Source organism: Mytilus californianus, unplaced genomic scaffold, assembly GCF_021869535.1.
Source record: "Mytilus californianus isolate M0D057914Y unplaced genomic scaffold, xbMytCali1.0.p SCAF_4, whole genome shotgun sequence".
NCBI classification, from domain to species: Eukaryota; Metazoa; Mollusca; class Bivalvia; order Mytilida; family Mytilidae; genus Mytilus; species Mytilus californianus.
The window spans coordinates 96,925,490-96,951,447 of NW_026262690.1; the positions used below are offsets into that span (position 1 = coordinate 96,925,490).

A 25,958-nucleotide genomic window follows, 5' to 3' on the forward strand; every position below is an offset into this window, starting at 1 on the left:
GGTTCATCTTAAACTGACCTAATCACAAACTAATACATGTAAACTAAGCAAAAGTTTCAAAGTCAATAGACCATGACTGAGGGGTAAGGACCAATTATTCTCCATGGAAATGAGATTTGCTTATGCTTATACAACTGCATACCAATTATGAGTGACCTACCACCAATGGTTCCCCTTAAACTGACCTTATCACAAACTAATACATGAAAACTAAGCAAAAGCTTCAAAGTCAATAGACCATGACTGAGGGGGCGGGTCAAATAATCTCCATGGAAATGAGATGTGCTAATGCTAATACAACTGCATACCAAATATCATTGACCTACCACTACTGGTTTACCATAAACTAGACCTAATCACAAACTAATACATTGTTGACGCCACCGCGGACGTGACTCCGTCAAAGCGAGACAATAAATTGAAACTTATTGATACAATTTTGTTTTTTAACATAAGTTAAGTGAAGCTGAGTTCTGGCAGAAGTGGAATCATTTGGTTTATGATCTTTTAAACTGCTAAAAGGGACTTAAGTAAAATTTCTTTCATAGTTCAAATTCAAATTTCGAACACCTTTATTTTCTTTAAACAAGGTTTTTCCCCCAAATATTTGGAAAGGATAAGAGAATGATTGGAATGCACTTGTAACATGATTAGTAATGCCTGTACAAGACTAACATATAATACCCAATTGCTTAAATTCTATTCGGAGTAGAGTAAATAACGAGAGACCCAAAATATTCTTCATAACTCACTTGGAAGCCTTGTTTTATGTATGTCTTAATGACTCAGGAACCTTTTTGTTTTCTATGTACAAACCAGAAAAAGTCTCCTCATTTTTGAAAAATTGATTTGATTTGATTTGTATATGCTAATGAAAGAATAACTATTTGCCAAGGATCTAAGAGAACCTATAAGTTGCTATTGATCCAAACTAGTAAACAATTTCTCAAATTATTTTCAAATTTCCTACTGGCTCAACAGTAAAAGTAAGTTCACACTGAATAATCAGATGAATAAAGTAGAATACACAAAGTGTAAAATTTTTAAATTCAGATCGCAGGGTTTGATGAGAAAGAAAAATATATTTCAAAATAACTCACACGGGGAAAAAAAGGACATCTTTCACATGATGCGGTGGTATACTATTTCACCAGTGATTTTTACAGGTTTTGTCAAATTGTGACAAAACACTGGTATACTTTTCTTTAAAATATGTTTTTTTAGGGTTACATCTATCACCATCAGGCAAGGTGGCTATGTCCCATTTTAAATTTATCATTTAAATCATCTCTCACAAAAGTTTTTTCCTGAATCTACAAATAAAAAATAATGTGACTTACTGGTATGATAGTTATATTATTGTGGTCAATAAACAAATCTGTAAGGCCTCTCAAACATCCAATTTCTGAAGGTAAGTTAGTAAGTTTATTCTGAGCAAGATTAAGTAAAGTAAGCTGAGCACCAACAAATCCAAGTCTTTCTGGACACTGCTGTATTTGACACTGACTGAAAAAAAAGTATACCTGTCACTTTCAATGAAATAACACACATAAATATGGAAGTTTGTTGTAAAAAATATTTATTTAAAAACTAGACAACTTTCATTGTGTAAAAGGTTATAAAAAATAATAAACATTTTTGATATGTAAAAATTGTTTTTACGAAAGCCTTCAACATTATATATTTTCTGCCATCTGCATAAATGACACACATTGGACCCTTCCTCAATTGCTAGGTCATTCAACAAGCTGAACCATCTTAAACAGGAACGAGTCCAAGGGAAAAATAGAAGATATGATGATTTATCTCTAAACAATTTATGGCAAATTAAATGTTAAATTGGCTTCCTTTAACTTATTTTATTATTGATGTGAAAGAGATATGCTTCCTGAAATACTCATATCAAAATACCACCACCAGTACCCTACAACTTGTAAATTTGTTTATAAAAATGATCAGACACACAGTTGAAATTTTCCAAAACCTATGTTGACCCAACACTTCATAATATACCCAACCTGACTGGAAGAGGTACCTCTGTTTAAGTGAGCAAGTCAAAATGGTACAGAATTTAAAGTCAAGTGTTCTCAAATTTTGGGAAAAAAATATATCTAACACAAATTGTGCACAGTCTGACAATAACTGATTATATACTTCACAAAATACCCAACCTGACTGGAAGAGGTACCTCTGTTTGAGTGAGCCAGTCAAAATGATTCAGAATTTCAAGTCAAGTGTTCTCCAAATTTGGGTAAAAAATATATTACATTATGAAAGGAGACATTCATTCTCCTTATTTATTTATTTTTTAGCAAATAATCGACTCTGGCAAAATAATTTCAACAAACATTTTATCTAACATTTTTTTTAAAGTTTATCTTTATAGCTACCGGTATTTTTTACTTTCTATTTCTATTACTCATCATGGTAACATTGGGACGTGTAAATTATAACTTAAATTTTGTACTAAAGTGCAATTTTCTGTATTGTTTTTATCCTGATGATGGTTTCCGAGGCATCTAAACATGTCAATCACATTAAATTACTGCAGTAATCCCTATTATTGTCTTGCTGTTATAAGATATTCTACATTTTATGTGTTAAAACACATCAACCCTGCATACTTGAGGTATCCACTTTTTTATCATATTGAAGGTTTACCAGGCATTGGTTCACTTTTGTCTTTTATTAAATACTTTAGTATATTTTGTAGCTATTTTGCAGAATTAAATAATCACCAATAAGGGACCATGACACATAATGATTAAAATTTTATGAAAAGGAAGGGAAGTTTCAAAACACTTATGATTTTTTGCACTTGAGTGAAATTCTTATAATAATCATCAGTGACCAGTTGTTAAGTTTCTGGTAGGTTTGATAAACCTTCTATTTGTCCTGACAAATTCATTCCTATTTAGTTCCAAACTGAAACTGGTTTTCCTTATGTTTCTTGAAAACTTGAACGAGCTTCCTAAACTAATCAATCCTCCTTGTATGGTTGAATAATTTTAACAAACCATTATCAGAACTTTTGATTTTTTTCATAACTGGTAAACTGAAACCAATTTTAAATCAACAATAAACCATTCAAGAACCTAAATACTAAACTGAGTTTTGGCTGCAACAAATTAGCCCATAGTGTTTAATTGTCAGAAATTCAGAATTGATTACAAAAAGAAGAGAGGAATCTGCAGATATTGAAAAGAGAAGACAGTACAATCTTATATCTTTTAAATACATTATATGTGACCATTAAATGTTAAGTAAAAAGCTTACAATTTATGCTTACAATTCAAAATAACAAGAAAAAAGGTCATATAAACATGCATTGTATTCATTTTTAATTTTGGTTCATTTCTATGTTTGGGAGTTTAGTGTGATGTCCATTTCGCTAAACTTGTATACATTATTGTTTAGGGGACAGCTGAAGCCCGCCTCCAGGTGCAGGATTTTCTCGTTGCGTTGAAGACCCATTCATGGCTTTAAGTTGTTTTCTGCTCTTTGGTCGGTTTGCCGTCTCTGTGACACATTCCCCATTTCCATTCTCAATTCCATACTCAACATATTAACACTGTACCTTAGATCAATCTCTTGGAGTTGTTGTTGACCATCTGACCTGTACTGACGACCTTTAATATCTTTATTGAGGCGATGGAAGTTACAAGCAGTAACAGAAAAACAACACTGTTTACAGGTTACAAATCTACAGTTGGCATCAGCATAGTACTTTCCACATCTGGAATAGCATTAACAAATATCACGATGAATTATTGAAATAGATACAAATGAACTAATCTGTAATATTTTTAAAGTTTTCCTTAATCTTTTTATAACCTTTTCCAGCAGAGTTGGAGTTGTATATTAATTAAAATACATGTTTTTAAGATTTGTCTGTCTGTTATTTGAAAAGATTAACATATATATAGAATCATAGTGTCAGATTGATTTAAAATTTAAATAGAATTTTATTGACCACTTTCAAAGGGAGTATAATTTTTTACTATTTCAATTCTAATGTTCCAAAGTTGAGGCCCTTGATGATTTAACAAACAAACAAACAAAAAACAAAAAAAACAAAAAAAAATAACTGTAAGTTTTGTTATTTTCAAATATTTTAAATGCGAGTTAATACAGTTGTAGGGGAGATAACTGTAAACACAATAATGAAGTTTCAATGTTCCATTGGTTCCAGTTTTGTAATGATAATGTAGTAACGTATGACTTTGAAATACATTACCAAATAAAAAAAAGGTAAAAAAAAATATATTGCTTAAACTGTAAGTATTGTATTTTTCAAATGTTAGAAGGGAGTTCATAAGTTGCAGGGGAGATAACTGTCAAACAAAAATGAACGTCAAGTTTCCCATTGATACCATTTTTCTGATAATGATGTCGTAACAAATGACTAAATCCATTATTTAAATCTAAAAAATAGAAAAGTCCTCAAAATTTCTTTTAAATGTAAGAATGGTTAAAATGTTCTATATAATATATGCATAAAAACACAAACTTTTATTGTATTCATTTTAAAATGCTTAATGAAATCCAGCTAATATAAAAATATTAGAAAATGACAATTTTTAAAGATAAACTGTTATCACAGAGATATGTCTCGCCTTTTTGTAATTTTGATAATGCAAATGTTGAAATTAAAATAGCAATACTTTAACATGTAAGTTATGCAAATATTCAAAGTCCATGAACCATAACTGAAGGTACATGGATAAACAATCTCCATTAAATGAGATGTGCCAATGCTAATACAACTGCATACCAAATACCATTGACTTATTATAAGTCGTTCCCTTTAAACAAACCTAAACACAAACATTAACTTGTAAACTATGTAAAAGTTTCAAAGTCAATGAACCATGATCAGGGGTGGGGCTATATAATCTCCATGGAAACGATACTTGCAAATGCCAATACATTTGCATACTAAATATCATTGACTTAACATTAGCAGTTCATCTTAAACTGATCTAATCACAAACTAATACATGTAAACTTAGCACAAAAGTTTCAAAGTCAATAGGCCATGACTGAGGGGGCGGGTCCAAATATTCTCCATGGAAATGACATTGTAGACTAGAATATAATTCATGACTAAAATTTCTTTTTTGTTGATCTTGTATTGCTGATAATTTGCTCTGCTTTCAATTTCTTTCTATCGTCTATAGTTTTTGTCCAAAAAAAAAAAAAAAGGTAAAAAAAAACTAGTCAGATAGATCTGTAGAACAGTCACCTGAAGCAAACTTACACTAAAATTATATTGATTTCAATACCTACTAAATATTAAAATAGCTCATATTTAAATGACAAGTGAAAGAAAATTTGTAAACCGTTTCATTTGTATTTAGGAATTAAATGGTACTTGTTGTAATTTTATTAAGATGTAAAAGTGCTGACTGAAGGACATTTTATATGATGCGCAAAAGCATTTCATGCATGTACTTAGTCATGTAATACTTCAAATTAAACAAAAAAGGTCAATATGTTTTAATATAACTGAATGTCATAAAACATGTGTGCATAGACTTAAATAAAAGAAAATCTTTTATTTAACCCATATATACAGTAACTTTTATGCTGTTAAATAATTGTCTTCCTGGAGTCGGTTTCACAAAAAAAAAATGACTACAATTGATCGTAAGTATACTGAATTGTCCATGACTTAAGATCAAGCTTAGTCGTAACTTTTTTTGTGAAACCGACTCCTGCACTCTAATTCACCAAAAGCTTTTCCATATGCATGACAAATATCCTGAGAAATTGGGGAATTGCAAAGGGAAAACCAATTCTGAAAGAAAACTATTCAGAATAGAAATAAATGTATCAAATAATAAAAGTAGGATTTAAACTGGAAGGGAGTATGCATGGAAAATATAAATGACAATTAAACATCACTCCATTATCTTATTTATTATACAGATGTTTACCTCAACATCCTTGAGTATGTATTTCTTATTTTTCAAGGTCACAATCAGTAAACTTTGGCACTAAAACCTGATAGGTAATAAGCAGCAATTGTTTTTGATCAACAATCTATGAATGATTCATTGTTTTGTCAATGATTCATTATATATTCCTACTATATGGTAAAAAACAGCACATCTGACTTATTTAGTTTAGAATATATGCATGCATTGCTTCAAGAATTTCTTGAACATTATAGTCACCTGAAACCTGTTTCATGATTTTAAAATCTATGTACAGGCAGCACATTTAGAACTCTATAAAATTACAAAAACGAAGCATACAATTCTTGTTATTACATAAATTTTATGCTATAACCTTGAAATTCTGTGTTAAAGTCTTTCGTTTGTTTTCCTACACATTGTTGTAAAGTTGGCAGGGCGAGCGCATGCAGTCATAGAAGTTGCATTTTGTGGGATAATAAAAAATAATTTTTGAATGCCTCTTGATTGCTGTCTGTCAATCAAAATAATGGAATCTATCAAACATATATGTATTGTAATTGTATGAGCTTGAGTGTTAAAATAAAATGAAAAATTTTGTACATGACACAAACCTTACACATGGCACCTCAACTTCATCTGTCTGTAGTGTGACTGAACCATCTAGACATACCTATATACAAAAATATGATATGTATTCTACACTTACAATACAATATCCAAAGACAAGGCAATAGTTAAACAGCAGAAAATATATATAATACATTTAGTTGAATAACACCAAATGTTCAAAGGAGGTCAAAGATTTTCAGCATATAAAAGGAATATTTCATATAAATTCTAATAAATGTTAAGACTATCTACATGTATCTCCATAATATCAAGATCAATGAGGGCAACAACTCAAAATCTTTCAAACCTTGGATTATTACTTCTTCAGTTGTTCAAAGCAGTTGACCTTAAATTTCCTTACCATGTCAAACTTTGGAAACAAATTCAAACTTGAAGTTTTATTTCAGTTCTGTGTGTTTCTTTTTACAATTCAATATTTGACTATGAGACAAGATTTTTTTTCAATTGTTTTACTTATCTATGAATATGCAAAATATAATAACTAGCCAGGTTATGCATGTTGTGACTTTAATAATGGTTAATGGTTAAAATAACCTGCAGACTATTGCCATGATCAAGCAATGCATTTAATAAGTGAAAAGGCCATTAGATACACAAATTCATCTACATGTATAAGCAAATTTTGCATTTTTTATGTTATGTTATGTTTTGAGCAGAAACATCAAAACTACATCCTAGAGCTATCAGCAGCTGCTTATGAAATTATAAAGGGGGAAATAGACATATACTTTGAACAACACTCTACATACAAGCTCTTGCCAAAACACCAGCATGATAATCAAGAGCTATGCATCAGAACATCACATTCGGTCAGAAATAGAAGTAGTAACAGACAACTCTATCGTATCAATTTATTCCATACTACATCAAAGGTAGAGGTTAATGGCCAAGGTATGGAACACTTCCTGACACACATTGAAGATATAAAAGAAAGAATGAAATCAAGAGGGAACTATAAGATATATAACAAACAGATAGAGGAACAGATAAACATAATCAAGAGAAATGAAGCCGATATAGAAATAAGAGCAAAACAGAATGAGTCACTTGTAAAAACAACAGATCATCAGCCTAAAACCAACCACAGTAATAGAATACTAGTATCCAAAGGGGCAGAATGTATACAAAATACTGACGAAGAACTTCTAAGTAACTGGAATAGAGCCATTGAATGTTCAGAAGATGAACCAACACCAAATCCGGACACAAGTGCAGTCAGCATGTCTACTATACAAAACTACTGTGACATATGCAATCAGACAGCAAAACCAGAAATATCCATAGACTGTATTGCATGCGGCCAACTGTTTCATATGTGAAAACATTGATCCTGTAAGGATAAGCCAAACTGAAGAAGAACAGTATTCATGTAGGAGCTGCTCTATTATGGACATGGTCATGGTTAATATATCAATGAGAAGCAATAACTCAATTATAGATACAGAAGAAACAATACCAAAAGTAAGTCTAGAAGAACAAGGCTCGACAAAGGAATATAGTGAAATGGCCCATATATTCAAAAACGTGCCAGACAATACATCTAAAGACTGTCCAACTAGAAATGATGTTACGAAGGAAGAAGCAGGAAATGCAAACACAGAAGAATTAGAAATGAACAAAATGGCTACATACAAACAGCCTAACCAAATATTACAGAATGGCAGAAATGAACAAATAGAAAATGTAGATGAGCCAAAAAACATGAAAGCAAAACCGAAAAGGCAATATAAGTGCAAAAATATAAATGAAACTACTCAACAGCTGGAAGATCAATTAGCACAATGCAGAGCAAGACTAGTCATAATGGAAGATACCAATAGAGACTATAGAAATACAATCAATCTACTTAGGATGCAAACAGAAGAAAGCACCATTGACAAAGGTAATTTAAAATCCTATCAACCAAATTGTAACTGTAGTAACAACTCGCAGGAGCAGACTATAAACAAAGTAGATATGATGCTGAACAACTTCAGGCTAGAAATGGAAAATAGAGACCCAAGAATTAAACATCAAATGGAAATGAATGAATTAAGAAATAAACTGCAAATAATGGAACTACAGACAGAACTAAGAATGTGGCAAAGACCAGGAAGTCATGAATATTATCCTTATAACCAGAATATGGATAATACTAGGAACACAAACCAACACCAAATGAGTGATCAGCATACTGGCATACAGCTAACAAATCAGCAATCCAGGATTCCTAATCAAGCCAATCCACTATTCATGAATCATTTGGCACCTCCACACTATAGCCAGATACCAACAGAGCAGAGCAGAATAAATCATGGCCATATACAAACGCCAATGTACCACAATAGCAGAATACAGGCTATACCTGCAAATGGCCTAAGCAGCCACTATTACACTGGCTATAGAGGTATACCAACTGACAGTATCAACACTAACATGATACAAAATGCACATTTATACAGACAGCAATATAGGATAGCTCCACAACCTATACCACAAAATATAAATTACCACCAAGGATATAGTCAACAACAGACAAACAGAAAGGAACAAAGTCAAAGAAACATCAATAAAAGATTCTATGACCAAAGAACAAACATGCCAGTAATAGCTAAACAAAGTCAGGCAGAAGAAATTGAAAGACAAAATCAACTACAACAACAAACAAATCAGGCTGATAATATCAACCAAGTAGATAAAGAACCAACAGAAGAAGCTAGAATGAACATCAATCTAACAAATTCAGCTGCTTTGACTACCGCCAAAAATGATGAAGATAAAACCCATACAGAAGTAAACCATCAAGTAGAAGTCACTTCCAGAACTGGTCTTATAACAACGGCTTCTACTGGGGACGCCCCGCTGGAAGCGGACTGCCATCAGAAGTTTCCCTCTCAAAGGGGGGTTAATGTTGGTGGTCCTAAGCATCTAAAGGGACTAGTTCAGGCTGACAATCTAGAAACAAAAGAAAATGGGAATAGAAAGAAACCAAATAATTTTTTAGGCAGCGGCCGATCAAACAAGATAAAAGGGAGGATATCATTATAGGTACACTCAATGTACAAAATGTGAAGTCAAACGCTCTCTATATCAAAAACTTGTTAAGGGATGTACAGGTGTTATGCATTCAAGAACACTGGCTCTTCAATGCGGAAAAGAAAATCATAGCTGAAGTTGCTGAAAATAGCGGATACATAGCTAAAAGCGTTGACGATAATGACGACCCTGATTTCAACGTATCAATGAAAAGAGGATATGGTGGAGTAGCCATAATCTGGAAAAAAGAAATTAATGAAATATAAAGAAACTGATAGACGGTGGAAATAGAATACAAGCCATACATATTCAGCAAGGAGACAAACCAATATGTCTTATAAATGTATATATGCCATCAGATAACAAAAATGCAGATATCGAATACAAAGACACTTTGGCTCAAATTGATGAAATGATAGAGAAATATAAAGATACACACGAAATTATAGTATGTGGAGACATGAACGGGTCACTCCCTAGAAGCTCTACACCTCATGATAAAATTCTACAAACTTTCTGCAAGGAAAAATGTATAGGAAATACTGAGAAATGCCCATTAAAAGAAACATTTTATCACCAGAATGGTAAATCGAAAGGACAAATTGATTACTTCCTCTTCAAAAGTAACTCGGAAATAATAAATAAAATCAGACAAATTGATGTCCTTGACACTGACCCAGAGAATACCTCGGACCATGTACCTGTTATTCTGACACTGAATAGCCAACTGAAAAAAGTAAGGGAAAAAGCAACAACTATCATAGCAAAACCTAAATGGACTGACTGTGACCATCAAATTTATAAGGAAATCATCAATAAAGATCTACCAAACCTCATGCAAAAATCAAAAGGAATCATTGAGCAAGATATAAGAAATCTAGAAAAATTGCTACATAAAGCCGGAGAAGCGGCAATCCCAAAGTATAGAAGAAAAATCAAAATCAAATCAAAGGGAAAGGCGATATGGAATGAACAAATAGAAAAGGCATCAAAGCAATCAAAAAATGCATATAAAGTATGGAGGCAACATGGAGCACCCCAAGAAAGAAGTAACGAGCTCAAAATCAAAATGACAGCTGCAAAAAGAATACTTCGAAAAGCACAAAGACAAGCTTATGCCTCTCAGAGAGAATCAACAGCGGGAAAAATTATGAAAGCTTCAAATGCAGACACAAAACTTTTTTACAAGCTTATTAACATGCAAAGAAAAACACCACTTACTAACACCAAGATACTGAAACTGAATGAAAAGACTGCAGAAGATGGACCAAGCATAATGAACATTTGGCAAGAACATTTCCAACAACTAGCTACGCCAACATTAGAAGAAAATTTTGACACTGAAAAGCTAGAGCTTGTAGAAATACAAAACAATATAATAGAATCCATAGAAAGGGAAAAAGGTCAAGGCATTGATCATGTCAATGTAAAGGAGGTTAATAAAGCTATAGAAAAACTTAAAGCAGGAAAAGCACCAGATGAGGATGGAATTTCGGCAGAACACTACAAATATGGGATGGATGAGTTAACTCCCTTTATAGTACATTTGCTAAATTTAATTTTAACATATCTGGATGTACCAATCTTCCTAAAGACAGGGATTCTTAAACCAATCCTAAAGAAAGAAAAAGACAAAACATTACCATCTAGCTATAGAGGAATAACTGTGACTAAAACCTTTGCAAAAATATTACAAAAGTATACTGAAGGATAGAGTTGACTCTGTATTTAATAACATACAAAACTCCTTGCAAAGAGGCTTTACAGAAGGAGTATCATCACTATGCGCAGCTTTCCTCACATCAGAAGCAATCGAAGAAAGTAAGAAATTAAAGATACTGATGATTTTAATAACTCTTGATGCAGAAAAAGCATTTGACAAACTAAACCATGAAATACTATTCAACAAGTTGTACCATTATGGAATAAAAGGAAAACTCTGGATACTGCTGAGAAACTTGTATAAAGGCATGAGCATTAAGGTCAAATGGGAAGGTCAATGTACAGAAGATGTAATGGTGTTACAAGGAATTCAACAAGGTGCAAAACTATCTACAACGCTATATAAATGCTACAACAACGTCATACTGGATAGCATTTAAAAAAGTGGACTTGGAGCATGTATTGGTAATATACAAGTCCCTGCACCCACATGTGCCGATGACATTGCTGTCCTGGCAAATAGTACTGCAGACGCACAAGGAATATTAGACATAGTACAGCACCATACAAGCAGAGATCTAGTTAAAATCAATCCAACTAAATCTGAAGCGGTTTTATATAATACAAAAGGCTCAAACATAACAACACTGCAATTCGAAGACGATGACATCAATATAACCAATGAAACCAAACACCTAGGTATCAAAAGAAACGAACAAAACCGGGCAAATATCTCTGAAAGAATAAGAACCGGCAGGGCAACAATATACAGCCTTCTCGGAGCCGGTTTACATGTCAGAAGGGGATTCTCACCCATGGTCGCATACAAGCTATGGAGAACATATGCAGTACCAAGAAGCATCTACGGACTTGAGGTGATGAACTTACTTGCAAAAGAAAAGGATATGCTAGAACTGGCAGAGAGAAAAATCCTCCGACAAATTCAAGGGCTTCCAAATAATACAGCAAATATGGCTGTCTATACCCTGTTAGGAGCAGAACCTATTGCCATCACATTAGACAAAAATCTACTTACCTTCTTCATGAATATTGTTCGAAATTCAGGAACCATAGAATGTGAAATTCTGCGTCGACAAATAGCATTCTCAGACCAAAGAGGAAAAGACTTTATCAACGGAGTGGAAAAAACTCTATCAAAATACAATTTGAAATCTAGTAGTTACTACATAGAAAAACCACTTAAGAAAATCGAATGGAAAAGACTAGTAGGAATAAAGATCAAGGAATACTGGAAAAATGAATGTCATTATGAAAAAATGGAAAAAACATCACTTAAATACATAGAGATACAGAACAATCCATTAAATGAAGCACACAATATATGGAAAAGCGTAAAAAACAATAGTAAAGATGTAAAGGCAGGAGAAATAAAAGCAAGAATAAGTACTCAAACGTACATATTACAAGCCAAAAGAGCTAAGTTCGATCCGAAAGTTAACCCGATATGTACAATCTGTGAACAGGAAAATGAAGATCTAGAACATTTTATTCTACGCTGCAAAGAATTGGAGCAAATAAGATCTAAATATTGCTCAAAAATAGAACAGACAATGGATGAAATTGATACCTCAACATACAAGAAGATCATACAAGAAGGGAATTTACTACAGCTCATAATGGACTGTACTAGCAAGGACATAAACTGTTACTCAACTGTGTATGAAAACATTGAAACTCTGGCTAGAAATATGTGCTACGAGATGCACATGCTGCGCACAAAAAGGATTAAAAACTTGAACACAAGTACAGTATAAGTAAACTTTTTAAAATAAAATAGTTCCCTACTTTACCATCTTACTATTTTATGACGTATTAGGGCCTAAATTAAATAAAAAATTTTGCAAAGTTTTAAGATATCCAGTTACCTTTAAAGAATAATGATAAGATCCGAAATAAGGTAACTTTAAACTGTGAAGGAAAACTTATGTATATATGATGAATTGTTCTAAACCCCAACCCTTTTACATAAGTCCTATAAAATAACCTTCTCATTATAAATTCTGATGTACGTATAGCACCTTTAACTAACAATTATAAGAAAGTTTAATTTAAGACCACTTAAATTCTAAATTCTTATTTGTAAATATATCCAGTTCTTACTTAACTTATTCTTACACTTCAGCAAATTATGAATATTATTTTTATAAAATTTTATGATGACAATCCTATGAATTAGTTATAATATTAATTTTTAGTAATTATTATTGCCTAAATTCAGTCATCTGTACATAATTAAATGTTTCCTTATGTTCTAAGGTGTATATAGTTGCTAAAATCATACCCTATGGGTAGTGCTCCACAATTAATGGAGGAATATACAAGAAACTGAACTATAAATAGGTGTTGAGAATTTGAAATGAAAATTTGATGCAAATACTTATTAATCAAAGTTGCATACAGTAAATTTTTTATACATGCATACTTTAAAAATTTATAACTTTCAAAAGATGTTACAACAAATTGAATAAAAACACCTTTTTTCGATCAACTCAGTTATGAAACATTTTGTTAAAATAGAGAATATATCTCATTTAATATATATGAGAACAAACTTTGACAACAGATTAAAACCCTTCAAAATTGTAGTTGTTTAGAAAATCAGTAAAACTTTTTACCTGTTTTCAACCTCTAATTTTTTACATGGCTGTACCATTATTTTTTTCAAGCATGACAACATACAAAAAAGTTAATTAAACCATTTGACTAAAAAAACTCACTGGTCGACAATATTTCCTTGAAGGATGAATTTTACCAGCATAAATAGATAGAGTTGCTGATTTGGCTTTCACTGTTCCTTTGGAAGGCTGCACCACATTTATGATATGAAAAACTGCCCATACTATAGAACAACATAAAGAACTAGCTATGGCTACAGCTATTGTTGTTGTTTGAACATCGTCACTGAAGAAAATCACATCATTGGCCACAAATGATAGATATTCATAAACCACACCAGCCATTACCTACAAAGAATAAGAAACATTAGGAGTAGCTGTCAATACATCACATTAGAGGTAGAAGAAATAGAAAACATATGGGTCTATGCTTATAAGACAAAATCCCATGAAATACATATACTAAGAAATTACCCATATATTAAAAGAAAAATAGTACAAGCATTCCTGCAGCTCTTTATCATCACAGTTGCTGGAAGGTCTTTAACTATGTTGTAAAGAGTTCACACCTTACTACAAGGTTGAGACATGGCATCAACTGATGTGGTACTATTTTTACATATTTATCAATAACTTCTTTATATCTTTATAAAATAACATGCTATTATCAATAAATTGCAAATGAACTAGCGATCTTTTCCTACACATTCTTTGGTTGACGAATGAATATAAAATCAAAACATTAACAAATAGAAAGTCAATCACTAGGTAATGGAAGCTGTGAAGTATTACTATGAAGCATTACTATCCCTATGTTTGCCACCTGATCAGTTTGAAACAATGATTCTTTATAAATGCAATGCACCTGAAGTCTGTATATAAAGTTCCATGGGAACCTATGTGGTACATAGTGAGTACCAAATGTACAAGAAATGAGGACTTTTAATAAACTGCTTGCAATCATCATTCCTGTAAAGTGTAAAAACAATTTGGCCATGGCATTTTTTTTTGTTTACAGATTCATATTACTCTCAAATCTCTCTTGATTTTAATCTATAATTTATTCAGTAAAATATATTTCAACACCTACACTATATACCTCTTTGTAAAATTTTAATTAAACAGCTGCAAGAAAATTATTACATCAACTATTTCTGCTAACGGAACTTTGTGAATCTTAAGCAATGTATGGTAAAAGAATCAAACAAATCATATCAATACTCAAGAATTAACTACTTGGGAAGTTCCTATATCTCAACAACTACTTGGGAAGTTCCTATATCTCAACAACTACTTGGGAAGTTCCTATATCTCAACAACTACTTGGGAAGTTCCTATATCTCAACAACTACTTGGGAAGTTCCTATATCTCAACCAAGTGACTGTTACACAAACACATTTGGTTCCAAATTCAAGCATGCAATATTTTTTTGTTTTTTGCTCATAAAGAAATTATATAACTGACTAGATTCTATATCTGTATATTAATGCAGCTGTGATTATATAATTACATTTACATTAAAAGAGATACTCTATTTCAGTATTTTTCTATAAATCTCAGAATTCACCAGCTAAGTCATAATTGAAAATTATTTTTTTAAATAACATTAACTGTACCAATTTTACTGCACCAGTTGCGCATTTGACAATTAATGTCTCTTCAGTGTTACTTGAGACACAAATAATTGAAAATCCAAAACCAGTTTTTTACACTGTTGTATATACATGTAGTACATATAAAGGGATAATAGGAATTGTCAAAACTACTTCACAATACAAAGACCACAGCTACCAACACTCTACTTTTAAAAAGAAAAACCCCAAAAAAGGATAAACAAAGACACCAATAATGAACACCACATGCATGAATGGTATAGTATTGTCGGTTAAATGTTGTTAACTTACCAACAAGCTGTTCCTTCTCAAAAAATTTCCATTTTACATCTTGCTATTGTAAAATCTACAAGAAATAAATTATGTAAAATGTGAAATGTTAAATGTGAAAACAAACATAAAGTGATGAGAATAAAGGAGATTGTCATTTCATATCATTAGTTCATTACGTGTAACTCAAAGAAATGATAAAAATATCTATGAAAAAGGTTATCTTTCAATTTACAACTTACCAAATTAATAAATACAGATAAAAATAAAAATAAAAATAAAGCTTGAGGCTCTTCAAGATATTAAAATGTCCTTCATACAAAAACACTGTTAAATAAATCTGTATTTTTTCCAAAAGAATGTCACTGAACTTAATTATAAACTTCAAGAAAGCAATAAATCACACATTTTTAAAGATCATGGCAGAGTAAAATTTGTGAAAGATCAATATAAAATATCAATTTTATCCATGTAACAGCTGTGAATCAAAAACAACCATACAACTATTCAATAATAAGAATACATAAAAGTATAAGAAGCTTTCATCAAGATTTTTTATTGATTTACAATATATTGTCTGCTGTAAAACAAATAAATGTTGTTCAATTATTCATAACTTTCCGTAATCATGATCATAGATACATAACCAGAGGAATCATAATAAATCTCATCAAAATATCATTGTTTCTAGATTCCTGATTAACAAAATTTTTATATTGGTAAACTAAAATAATAGTCTATAAAGAAACTTGAAAAAATATACTTTCTTTGAAAGAACTTTGATAAAGAAGTGAAGCAGTTTTGATTTCCAAAAATTAAAAAATTCTGAAAAAAGTTGCATCATTCACTTATTGACTTAGTAATTTTATAATGTGATCTTAAATAAATCTTCTGCATTGTACATCTTTGTATTCTGAAACTAGATGTACAAAGAAAGATTCAGACAAATATTGCTTTTAGCTAGTTATTAACCAAGAAGAGTAGATTCTCATAAGACTCTGTCTAAATAACTATTAAAATTTAATAAAAATTTGTATATACATGTATGTGAATTATTTTTATAAAGGGAAAGGAAATACTGGTCAATATGTGAAATCTTCTTAGACTTAAAAATTATCTACAAAACTTTCATCTTAATTTTCAAGCTGACTGTAATAAGCTGTCACTTATTTTTTTTTATTTCCCATTTTTTTTATTTACACTTTATTTTGATAAAAAACATGACTTTTTCGAATTATAAACAGTCCAGGGAAGTTATAAGAGATCATATATCCTACATAATATATACCATTTTTTTTCCCCCAAACTTTTTAAAGCTTATTATTATATGGTATTGGGTGTTGCTCATTGTTGAAGACTGTGTACAATGTACATGACTGTAGTTTTACATCCATGTCCTTAGTCTTTTTTTAGTGGATAGTTGTGAACTTGTCACATTTGCAATCATAACATATCATCTTAATTTTTAGAACTTTGATATTTTACCTAAAATTATTTAATTAAAGCTTAAATATCACTAATTATAATGAATTAGTTTTTCATACCTTTTGTTTGAGTAAAAGCATCATTATTTGAATAAAATGAAAAGGTCAAGTTACCGTATGTCACAAAACTAGGATATAAGTGTAGAACTTGAATACATTTTTTTTTTTAAATCTCCTTTATTTTCTGAAATATTATTGAATGAATATTGTTAACCAAATGAATGCATGCTTGTGAATGCATGCAAAATGAACAGACAACTTTGTAGGGTACATGTATGTCTTAAACTATCATGTGGCAAAAATATTCAACTTTTCTTTAAAATTGATTTACAAACATTTTTTTATTGCTATAAAATATCATAATCTATTAACCATTTTATCTCTTATGTTTTTAGTAACTAAAACTGACAATTTGACAATGTTACAATGCTTATTTGATGTGTAAAAGTACATTTTAACCTGAAATACAATTTGAATAGACTGATCACCAAAAATGAATTGGTGATATTATGATTATTTTATATCACGAACTGGAGGCACCAAGAATCACCAATTAATATTCATTTGCAATTTTTTGCAAATAATCTTGTCTATAAAATTCTGCTGTTTATATGTTTTCAAGATAAAATCAAGAAATACTTAGAGTTCATAAAAATCATATGTATTATTAGAGGGTTACATGTGCAACTGTAATAGGAAGTTATCTAAATATTTTGACGGATATTTAGCACATTTTTACAACTATCAAAATTTTCCCTTTGACTAGGGTTTTCAGCTTTTTGGGGTTTAATCTTGACCTGACTTAATCTGTTTTATGATGTTGCACCACCATCATCAACTTATCTTCCCCCTTCTTCAAGTAATCTCCTCATTGAAAAAAACATCACTTTAGAACTGCGCTATTTAAAAGACATTTTTTCAAAAAAATATCCCTCACTGTTCATTTTGCTGTCTGCAATTTCTGTCTTGGACTTTTAAACTATGGTGGATAGTTGTTGCCTGGCAATTATACCACATCTCCTTACTTTTATAATCAATAAGAGTGTTAAAAATGCTTAAATTGATTTAAAATCTTATTTTTGGGCATTTACATCCTTTAGCCTTCATCTGACAAATATTATTGAAATGAAATGTAGGAAGATCTTGACATTCTGAGCATTTTTTCTTCATCAAACATTTGCTTTCAATCAAAAATTATTTACATTTCACCCATATTTTGATTTTTCTATCATATTCAGCCATAGTGGCCATGTAGGTTGGTTGCTGGGGACAAAAATACAACTTTCATTACTTTATTTCAGATAGCCTAAGGATCATCCTTGGCAAGTTTAGTTGTTATTGGTTCAATTGTTTTATTGCAGAAGATTAAAAAATATAACAAGTCTTAGGAGGAACAATGGTTTTACTTTATTGTTTGAGAATCTTTATCATTGATTTGCATACTGTTGTTTGTCCGTTTGTCTTTTTCTTTTTTAGCCATGGCGTTGTCAGTTTATTTTCGACTTATGAGTTTCAATGTCCCTTTGGTATCCTTAGCCTCTCTTTTGATAAGCATCAGGCCTGTAGCCAGGATTCCTCTAAGGGGGGGTTAAATTGGAGTTTGACTTTAATCTCAATCTCAAATTTAATAGTCTTTTACTATCATTTTTAGTTTTTTGGGGCGGTTCCTCAGAAACCTCTGGCTATGGGTGTGAGCATTCTATACCAATGTGCAACTATCATGTCTATTTTAGGAACCTGGCAGTTGACACCTAAAGGGAAATAGCTCCAACTCATATTACCTCAATTGAAAACTATCTATTGAAGTACACAAAACATTCTCCCATACTGTGTTAGCACTAAAACAAAAATTGATCTCACAGTCCAAAATTTTCTGTTTTAGTATTGCTAACCTGTGATCCTAGTCAGTATTCTCTTAACAAGAAGTTGTCCTTCAAATATTGAGTCAGGTCAGAATAATTGGTTTTGTATTTCATCTAAATTCAGTGTACTCTCCAGGCCTTTAAAGTACAGCAGTCCTGTGTATATCGGCAAAATTCAATTCCAGGTCAAATTTATGCTACAAATGTAGCTGCATGTTGATTGCTTAAGTTAATAAATCTGCTTCTTGGTATATTACAATATATAACACTCCATAAGGCCCTGCATATTAGGGAGATACACGTTTGGGCTTAAAATATGTTCTTATTTTATGTGTACCTCATCCATTTACCAGACATACAGTGCCTGCTCACTTTTCACAACTGCCAGGTTGAAGTGGGATTTTGAACAAAATGAGTCTTTATAGCACTTTATAATTTTTTTAACCTGTGTACAACATACAGGTATGATAAGATATAATTTAAAATATTTTCTTTCCTATTGTTAATTTTCCTTTTTTGGACAGTGATGTTCCTTTGGCCCCATCTTATGGTGTTTGTATACTCCAACTCATTGTAACTGTAGTTATGATTTGGATTTCAATGAACATTATCTATGTATTACTGAAGTCAAGGATTTCGTTACCACAAATTACTTAAAACCTTTTTGGTGTGAAAATTAGCTGTCCCTGTAGATAAATGATTACAAATGTGATAGCACATCTAAATTTTTACCATATGAGGTTTATTGAACAACATTCTCTATGTGCCTTTCCCAAGTCAGGAGCCTGTAATTCAGTGGTTGTCTTTTCTTGATGTAAATCATATTTGTTTTTTGATTATATTCTTATTGTAATATAAATCAGTCTGTTAGTTCTCCCGTTTGAATTGTTTTACATTTGTCATTTTGGGGCCTTTCATAGCTTGCTATGCAAAATGGGTTTTGCTCATTGTTGAAGGCCATACAGTAACCTTTAGTTGCTAACCATGCTAACCTAAATGTCATTTGGTCTCTGGTGGATATGGTCTCATTGGCAATAATATGCCACATCTTATCAATGTATTTAACTTTTGAATATATATTTATTATTTCAATTGTACTATACTGTATGTCATAACCATTTAATAAATGTGTTTGTGCTTATAAATATTGTCTATTGTCTATATAGGTACTGCCAGGTCTTAAAAGTTTTCTATGTTCCTTTTGCACATGCCTGTACTAAGGAAATTTTCGAGGTGTAAACACCCAGTCCCACACCCACTCCATGGTTATAAAAATCTGATGAATTTGCAGTTACAGTGGTTTCAGATAAACTGTTCCATTTGTACGAGATTCATTTTACAGAATTGTCACAAATTTCTATTTTGAAAATTATGATTTACCGTAATATTTGTTTTTCATAATCATTCTGGAGACTTGGTTTGTTTACAATACATTTTTCGGTACGTGTCTGTATCTCTCAATGATAATACTAAAACCCATCTTACCAAGGTCTGGATTGGGTTTACGGAGAAATGATGGCAAAATAAAACAGAATAATGGGGTGCAACAGTATAAAGAATAACTGTGCAAAATAAGCGAATATTGGCAATACAAAACTGATAACAGAAACGGCCGATCTGGGACATTATTTAATATCAGAAGTATCTATATATAGGGATTTTAAAATATCTACCCTTTTCTATTTCAAGCACAGAGACTCGGTTAGCAGATTAAAATTTTGTTAATCAATGTTTTTTTTATTTTTTTTTTATTATTTCCTGTCTATTTGTAATATGAGGAAGGCACTACCTTGAATGCCAGCTTACCAAGACTATGTCCTACATATTGATTGATTGTTGGTTTGCTTAACATCCAGTGGCAAATATTTCATGCATATTCAGGACGAATGTTCTACATATAGTTTTTGTCTAAAATAAAATAATAAGTTCGGATGGAAAATGTTAAGGGAACGATCATTGAACTTCAAAAGGCAGGATGGAGTATGTTTTTTTTTCTTCAAAAATATTCTGATTCCCAAATTGATGAAAAAAAAATATTCTAATCAAGCAGAGGACAAACAAATATTCTGAATCCAGATTATCCCCATACCTTCTAGTGTTAATTTTTGACCAAATAATTTTGATTGAAAGCGTTGAAGCCCTTTGCGTGAAAAAAAATCTAACTCAAACAAAAAACCATACCCCCCCCCCCCCCCCCTTTTGAAACCCTTATTGTCCATATTGTTTTCTGCTGAAAATAAATTTATTGGTGATTTATCTAAATGACAATGCTTAAATTCATTATCTTGTTCCATTTTCAAATCCATTTTTCTTTCTTTGCAAATTTTACAAAATTTAAAACAATAATTAAGACATTTGTTTAATTTCAAAACTATGAATACTGTTATACAATCGATAACTTTATTAAATACTGTTATACAATCGATAACTTTATTAAATACTGTTATACAATCGATAACTTTATTAAATTCATTTTTTGTTGATTTTCATGAAAAGGTGGAGGATTTGGAATTTCTTTTTCATCAATATCTAAAAGTTGTAGCTGTTTTTTTTTTATTTAGTAATGCAAACAACGCTTTCTGTTTGTTGAATTATTTTTACTTTCTAAATTAGCTGGATGTTCATATTGTATTCCCAGTTTCCTGCATCTCATATATATGTGATCAGCAAGAGGATCATTCTGATTGTTAAAAGAAGAGTTTGAATTTACAGTGAGCCTGTTAAGAATAATGTTTTGATCAGGTTTTTCATTTTGATCTAAGCATAACTTCTGCATAAGGAACCATAAATAGGATTGTTAAGTTGATAATCTAAAGATTTTGCTATTTTCTAGGATGCTATTTAAAATTTGAGGGGTGGACACTGCTCAGCAGTATAAATGTATTCCTGATCATCTTCTGTTTGTAGGTTTCTACATCAATTTCATGTACTAATTCAGAGTCAGTTTTATGTCATTTTTGCATTTTGTCACAGTTTATTAGCTTACTTTTCAAGTTTTTATACAACGGCAAAATAAAATTCAGAATGGAAATGGGGAATATGTCAAAAATATGCTTTCGAGTAATGCAATCATGTCGCTGTTGTTGTCCGAAGACACAGTTGGTTTCCGGACAATAACTTTAGTTTAAGTAAATGGATCTCTATGACAATGTATGAAATTGTACCAGAAGGTTTAACTTCAATACACAAAAGGAAGGTTAGAATTGATTTTGGGGGTTATCATATGGTACCAACAGTTTAGGAGTCAGTGGTCAAAAACAATATTTTGGGGTTGTTTTTTCCATAATATTTGGGTTTTTTCTCCAGAAATTTACCATTTTTACATTGAAATTATTTCTCATTTATATATAAATGCAACAAATACTGATATGGCAGGAGATACACACGAAACAGGGTGTGTAAATTATTTTATCGGTAATTTGTGCATTTTTCCTTTGATGTGTACTTCTTGATAATGTCGACGTCAGTATCATTGAACTGGTCATGATAAAGAAAATATATTGGGTCAGTTCGCAATTGACATGCGCGAGTGCACCGCAAAAGGATCTTCTTTCCCTTTAATTCACAAAATTGCACATGATTTTTTTTTCGTAGAAACGCATGAGTTATTTCATGAATGAAACACTTGTCATTGTTTGAAACTTTCAGTAATAAAAAGTTAGTTTAGCCTTTTTGAACGATTCACTGATTGTGTGAAAATTTGAATAGAAAATGTACGATAAACCTGATAAAATTGCGTTATCTGCAGAGTTATTGATAGCTTTCCTTACTATTCACAAGGACATATAACTAACATATCGTCCATGCTATTCCGATCTGAGTTTTTATTCATGCATAGTTTGGCATGGCTGGTGCTGTTCCAAGTTGTCTTCTTTCTCTGCATGTTTCTTGAGAAGTATTTGTTTGACCTGGTCAGTCACTACAAAGTGTTACAATTCATATTTAGACGCAACACATAAATAGTGACCAAAAAGGTACCGCTTTCACATGTATGACATGAGAGAATCTAGAAAAAAAATTAAATGTACACATAATTTTTCAACATTTTTGTGGGACTATCATATAAAATTAAGGAGATATGTAGTTGGAGACTGCTGCTGAATAGAAATGTTCGGGCTCGCCTGATACCTGTTTTCAAATTAGTCCATATTAAAGTTTGAAGGGTCCAAAATTAAAATATGTTTGATTTCAACTGACATAAAATTTTTGGTGTTTTTTATATGCTAAATCTACATCTGTTGATATATTCTCATTGTGAACGATTTGTGTATATTTAAATATATTAACCGATGTTGAAAGACATGTATAATGTCAAATCATAACAATACAAATTGTTTAGTCTCAAAGAAAACTTGTAAGATTTCCGCAGTTATTTTTGCTGAATAGGTGCAAATTGGGTACTCGGTGCAATTTGGGAACTGTGACGTTATAGCCATAAGTGTTTATTGCTTTAATAGGTTGAAATGTGCACCTGATAAAAGTATTCAGTAGAGGGAAAATGTTTTGATCAGGTTTAAACTGACGCATAAAATATACAGGCGACTGCAGGAGGCAATTATTTTAATATATTGCATCCAAATAATGTGTCGGCAGCTTGAATTTCAAAGGATGTAGCCCACATCCTTCCAAGTAACATGCTCTATACCTATCAAAAGTCAGGGTATTAACATGGGTTATCATAACTCCATCTTCCCATAAAATCCTATTTTGGACAATATGGGTGCATACAATATATATGTACCTATAAATGTATCACTCAGACTAAAGTCTCCTTTTACAGCTGTTTTATGATTAAACTTAGAGAGTGAAAAAAAACAGTCTCCATCTCCTGGGACTGTTTAAGGTAGATGTCATAATTAATGACAAGATTTGTTGAGAGTTTGTCAAAGGAAGTACAGTCTACAGATACCGATTTGAATATATTTCATTTGTTTAAAACTTTTGTTAAGTTTTAAATTTCACTAGTTCAAATAATTTTGACGTCTTGCAAGGCTATTTTATTTTTTTTCTGTGACACCTTCCTACGAGAAAAAAAAATAAAATAGCCTTGCAAGGTCTTGCAAGACGTCATAATTATTTGGACTAGAATTTCACCTGCATTTGTCTGTGAGCTACAGGAATAACCGTGATCACATTCAACAGTATAACCAACTTCATTATCACTGTAACTTGATATGGGAAATTCTGTAGCAGATGAATAATAGTAGTCGTGGTCAACCAGAGGCAGAGCACCGGATTTTACTACCACCGGCTGTCCGGCTACGTTTCTCCCGAAATTTATTGCTTGCAGAGGGTTTTTCTGTCATGGCTGGACGGAACTTTTACACTACAAATGTTATCATAAATTATGATATCATGATATTGTAACTTTTAAATGAAGTACCTGTGGTTATTTAGGAAATTTGTCACTGATAATGGAAAGATGAAGCAGACGATCAAACATGACGTAAGATGTTGTTGTCCAAAATTCGGTTATTTCCGTGGTACAATAAAATTTAAATAAACTACACAAGTTACTAAAATTTCTAAATTCTTGTTTTTGAAAACAAATAAAAATTCATGTCGTATTTAACATCGAATTTATTCCGTTTTGTCCCGGTTTTTTTAAGATCGCGATTAAACGAGAATCTGGCAGCCATTAAAAATATAAGGGTTAAACTAATGTCCTGACAATGTCCTGACGGATATTCCAATGCTAATTTCGTTTTCATTATTTGAAGAATTGACTTTATATTTGGAGCCAAGCAAGAATACAATATTTATTTAATAAATATAAGGAAAAAAAAGAAAAAAAAATATTTTAAGAGTTAGATAACTTGACTTGATCAACTTCGAATTTTAAAAAAAAAAAATCGTACGAGATTTAACGAGAGTGACGAAACTTTTTAGATTGATCATGTAGAGAGAGTTATCGTTCTTTATTCCAATTCGATGCTTCTACCATAAGTGCCAGCTAAAGCTGGCATATTAATATGAGGAAGGCGCTACCTTGAATGCCAGCTTACCAAGACTATGTTCTACATATTGATTGATTGTTGGTTTGCTTAACGTCCAGTGGCAAATATTTCATGCATGTACAGGACGAATGTCCTACATATAGTTTTTGTCTTAAATAAAATAATAAGTTCAGATGGAAAATGTTAAGGGAACGATCATTGAACTTCAAAAGGCAGGATGGAGTATGTTTTTTTTTCTTCAAAAATATTCGGATTCCCAAATTGATGAAAAAAAAAATTCTAATCAAGCAGAGGACAAAAAAATATTCTGAATCCAGATTATCCCCATACCTTCTAGTGTTAATTTTTGACCAAATAATTTTGATTGAAATCGTTGAAGCCCTTTGTGTGAAAAAAAATCTAACTCAAACAAAAAACCATACCCCCCCCTTTTACCCTTTTGAAGCTAAATGGTTGCACCCTTATTGTCCATACTGTTTTCTGCTGAAAATAAATTTATTGGTGATTTATCTAAATGACAATGCTTAAATTCATAATCTTGTGCCATTTTCAAATCCATTTTTCTTTCTTTGCAAATTTTACAAAATTTAAAACAATAAGACATTTGTTTAATTTCAAAACTATGAATACTGTTATACAATCCATAACTTTATTAAATTAATTTATTGTTGATTTTCATGAAAAGGTGGAGGATTTGGAATATCTTTTTCATCAATATCTAAAAGTTAATTGTAGCTGGTTTTTTTATTTAATATTGCAAACAACACTTTCTGTTTGTTGAATTATTTTTACTTTCTAAATTAGCTGGATGTTCATATTGTATTCCCAATTTCCTGCATCTCATATATATGTGATCAGCAAGAGGATCATTCTGATTGTTAAAAGAAGAGTTTGAATTTACAGTGAG

At 31.4% G+C, this 25,958-nt stretch overlaps 1 protein-coding gene across 1 annotated transcript in view; it reads right to left on the bottom strand.

Moving 5' to 3' along the window:
* Positions 1 to 20,545, bottom strand: part of LOC127698957 (uncharacterized) — a 33,992-nt gene extending 13,447 nt beyond the window's left edge. Inside the window, exons 1-6 of the mRNA XM_052202737.1 lie at positions 20,475 to 20,545; positions 15,770 to 15,824; positions 13,967 to 14,212; positions 6,533 to 6,591; positions 3,578 to 3,736; positions 1,341 to 1,506 (exon numbers count right to left, since the gene is read on the bottom strand). Coding sequence (XP_052058697.1) covers positions 1,341 to 1,506; positions 3,578 to 3,736; positions 6,533 to 6,591; positions 13,967 to 14,209 — 627 coding nt within the window. The 5' untranslated portion in view covers positions 14,210 to 14,212; positions 15,770 to 15,824; positions 20,475 to 20,545. The remainder of the gene's footprint in view (positions 1 to 1,340; positions 1,507 to 3,577; positions 3,737 to 6,532; positions 6,592 to 13,966; positions 14,213 to 15,769; positions 15,825 to 20,474) is intronic.
* Between the last annotated feature and the right edge of the window lie 5,413 nt (positions 20,546 to 25,958).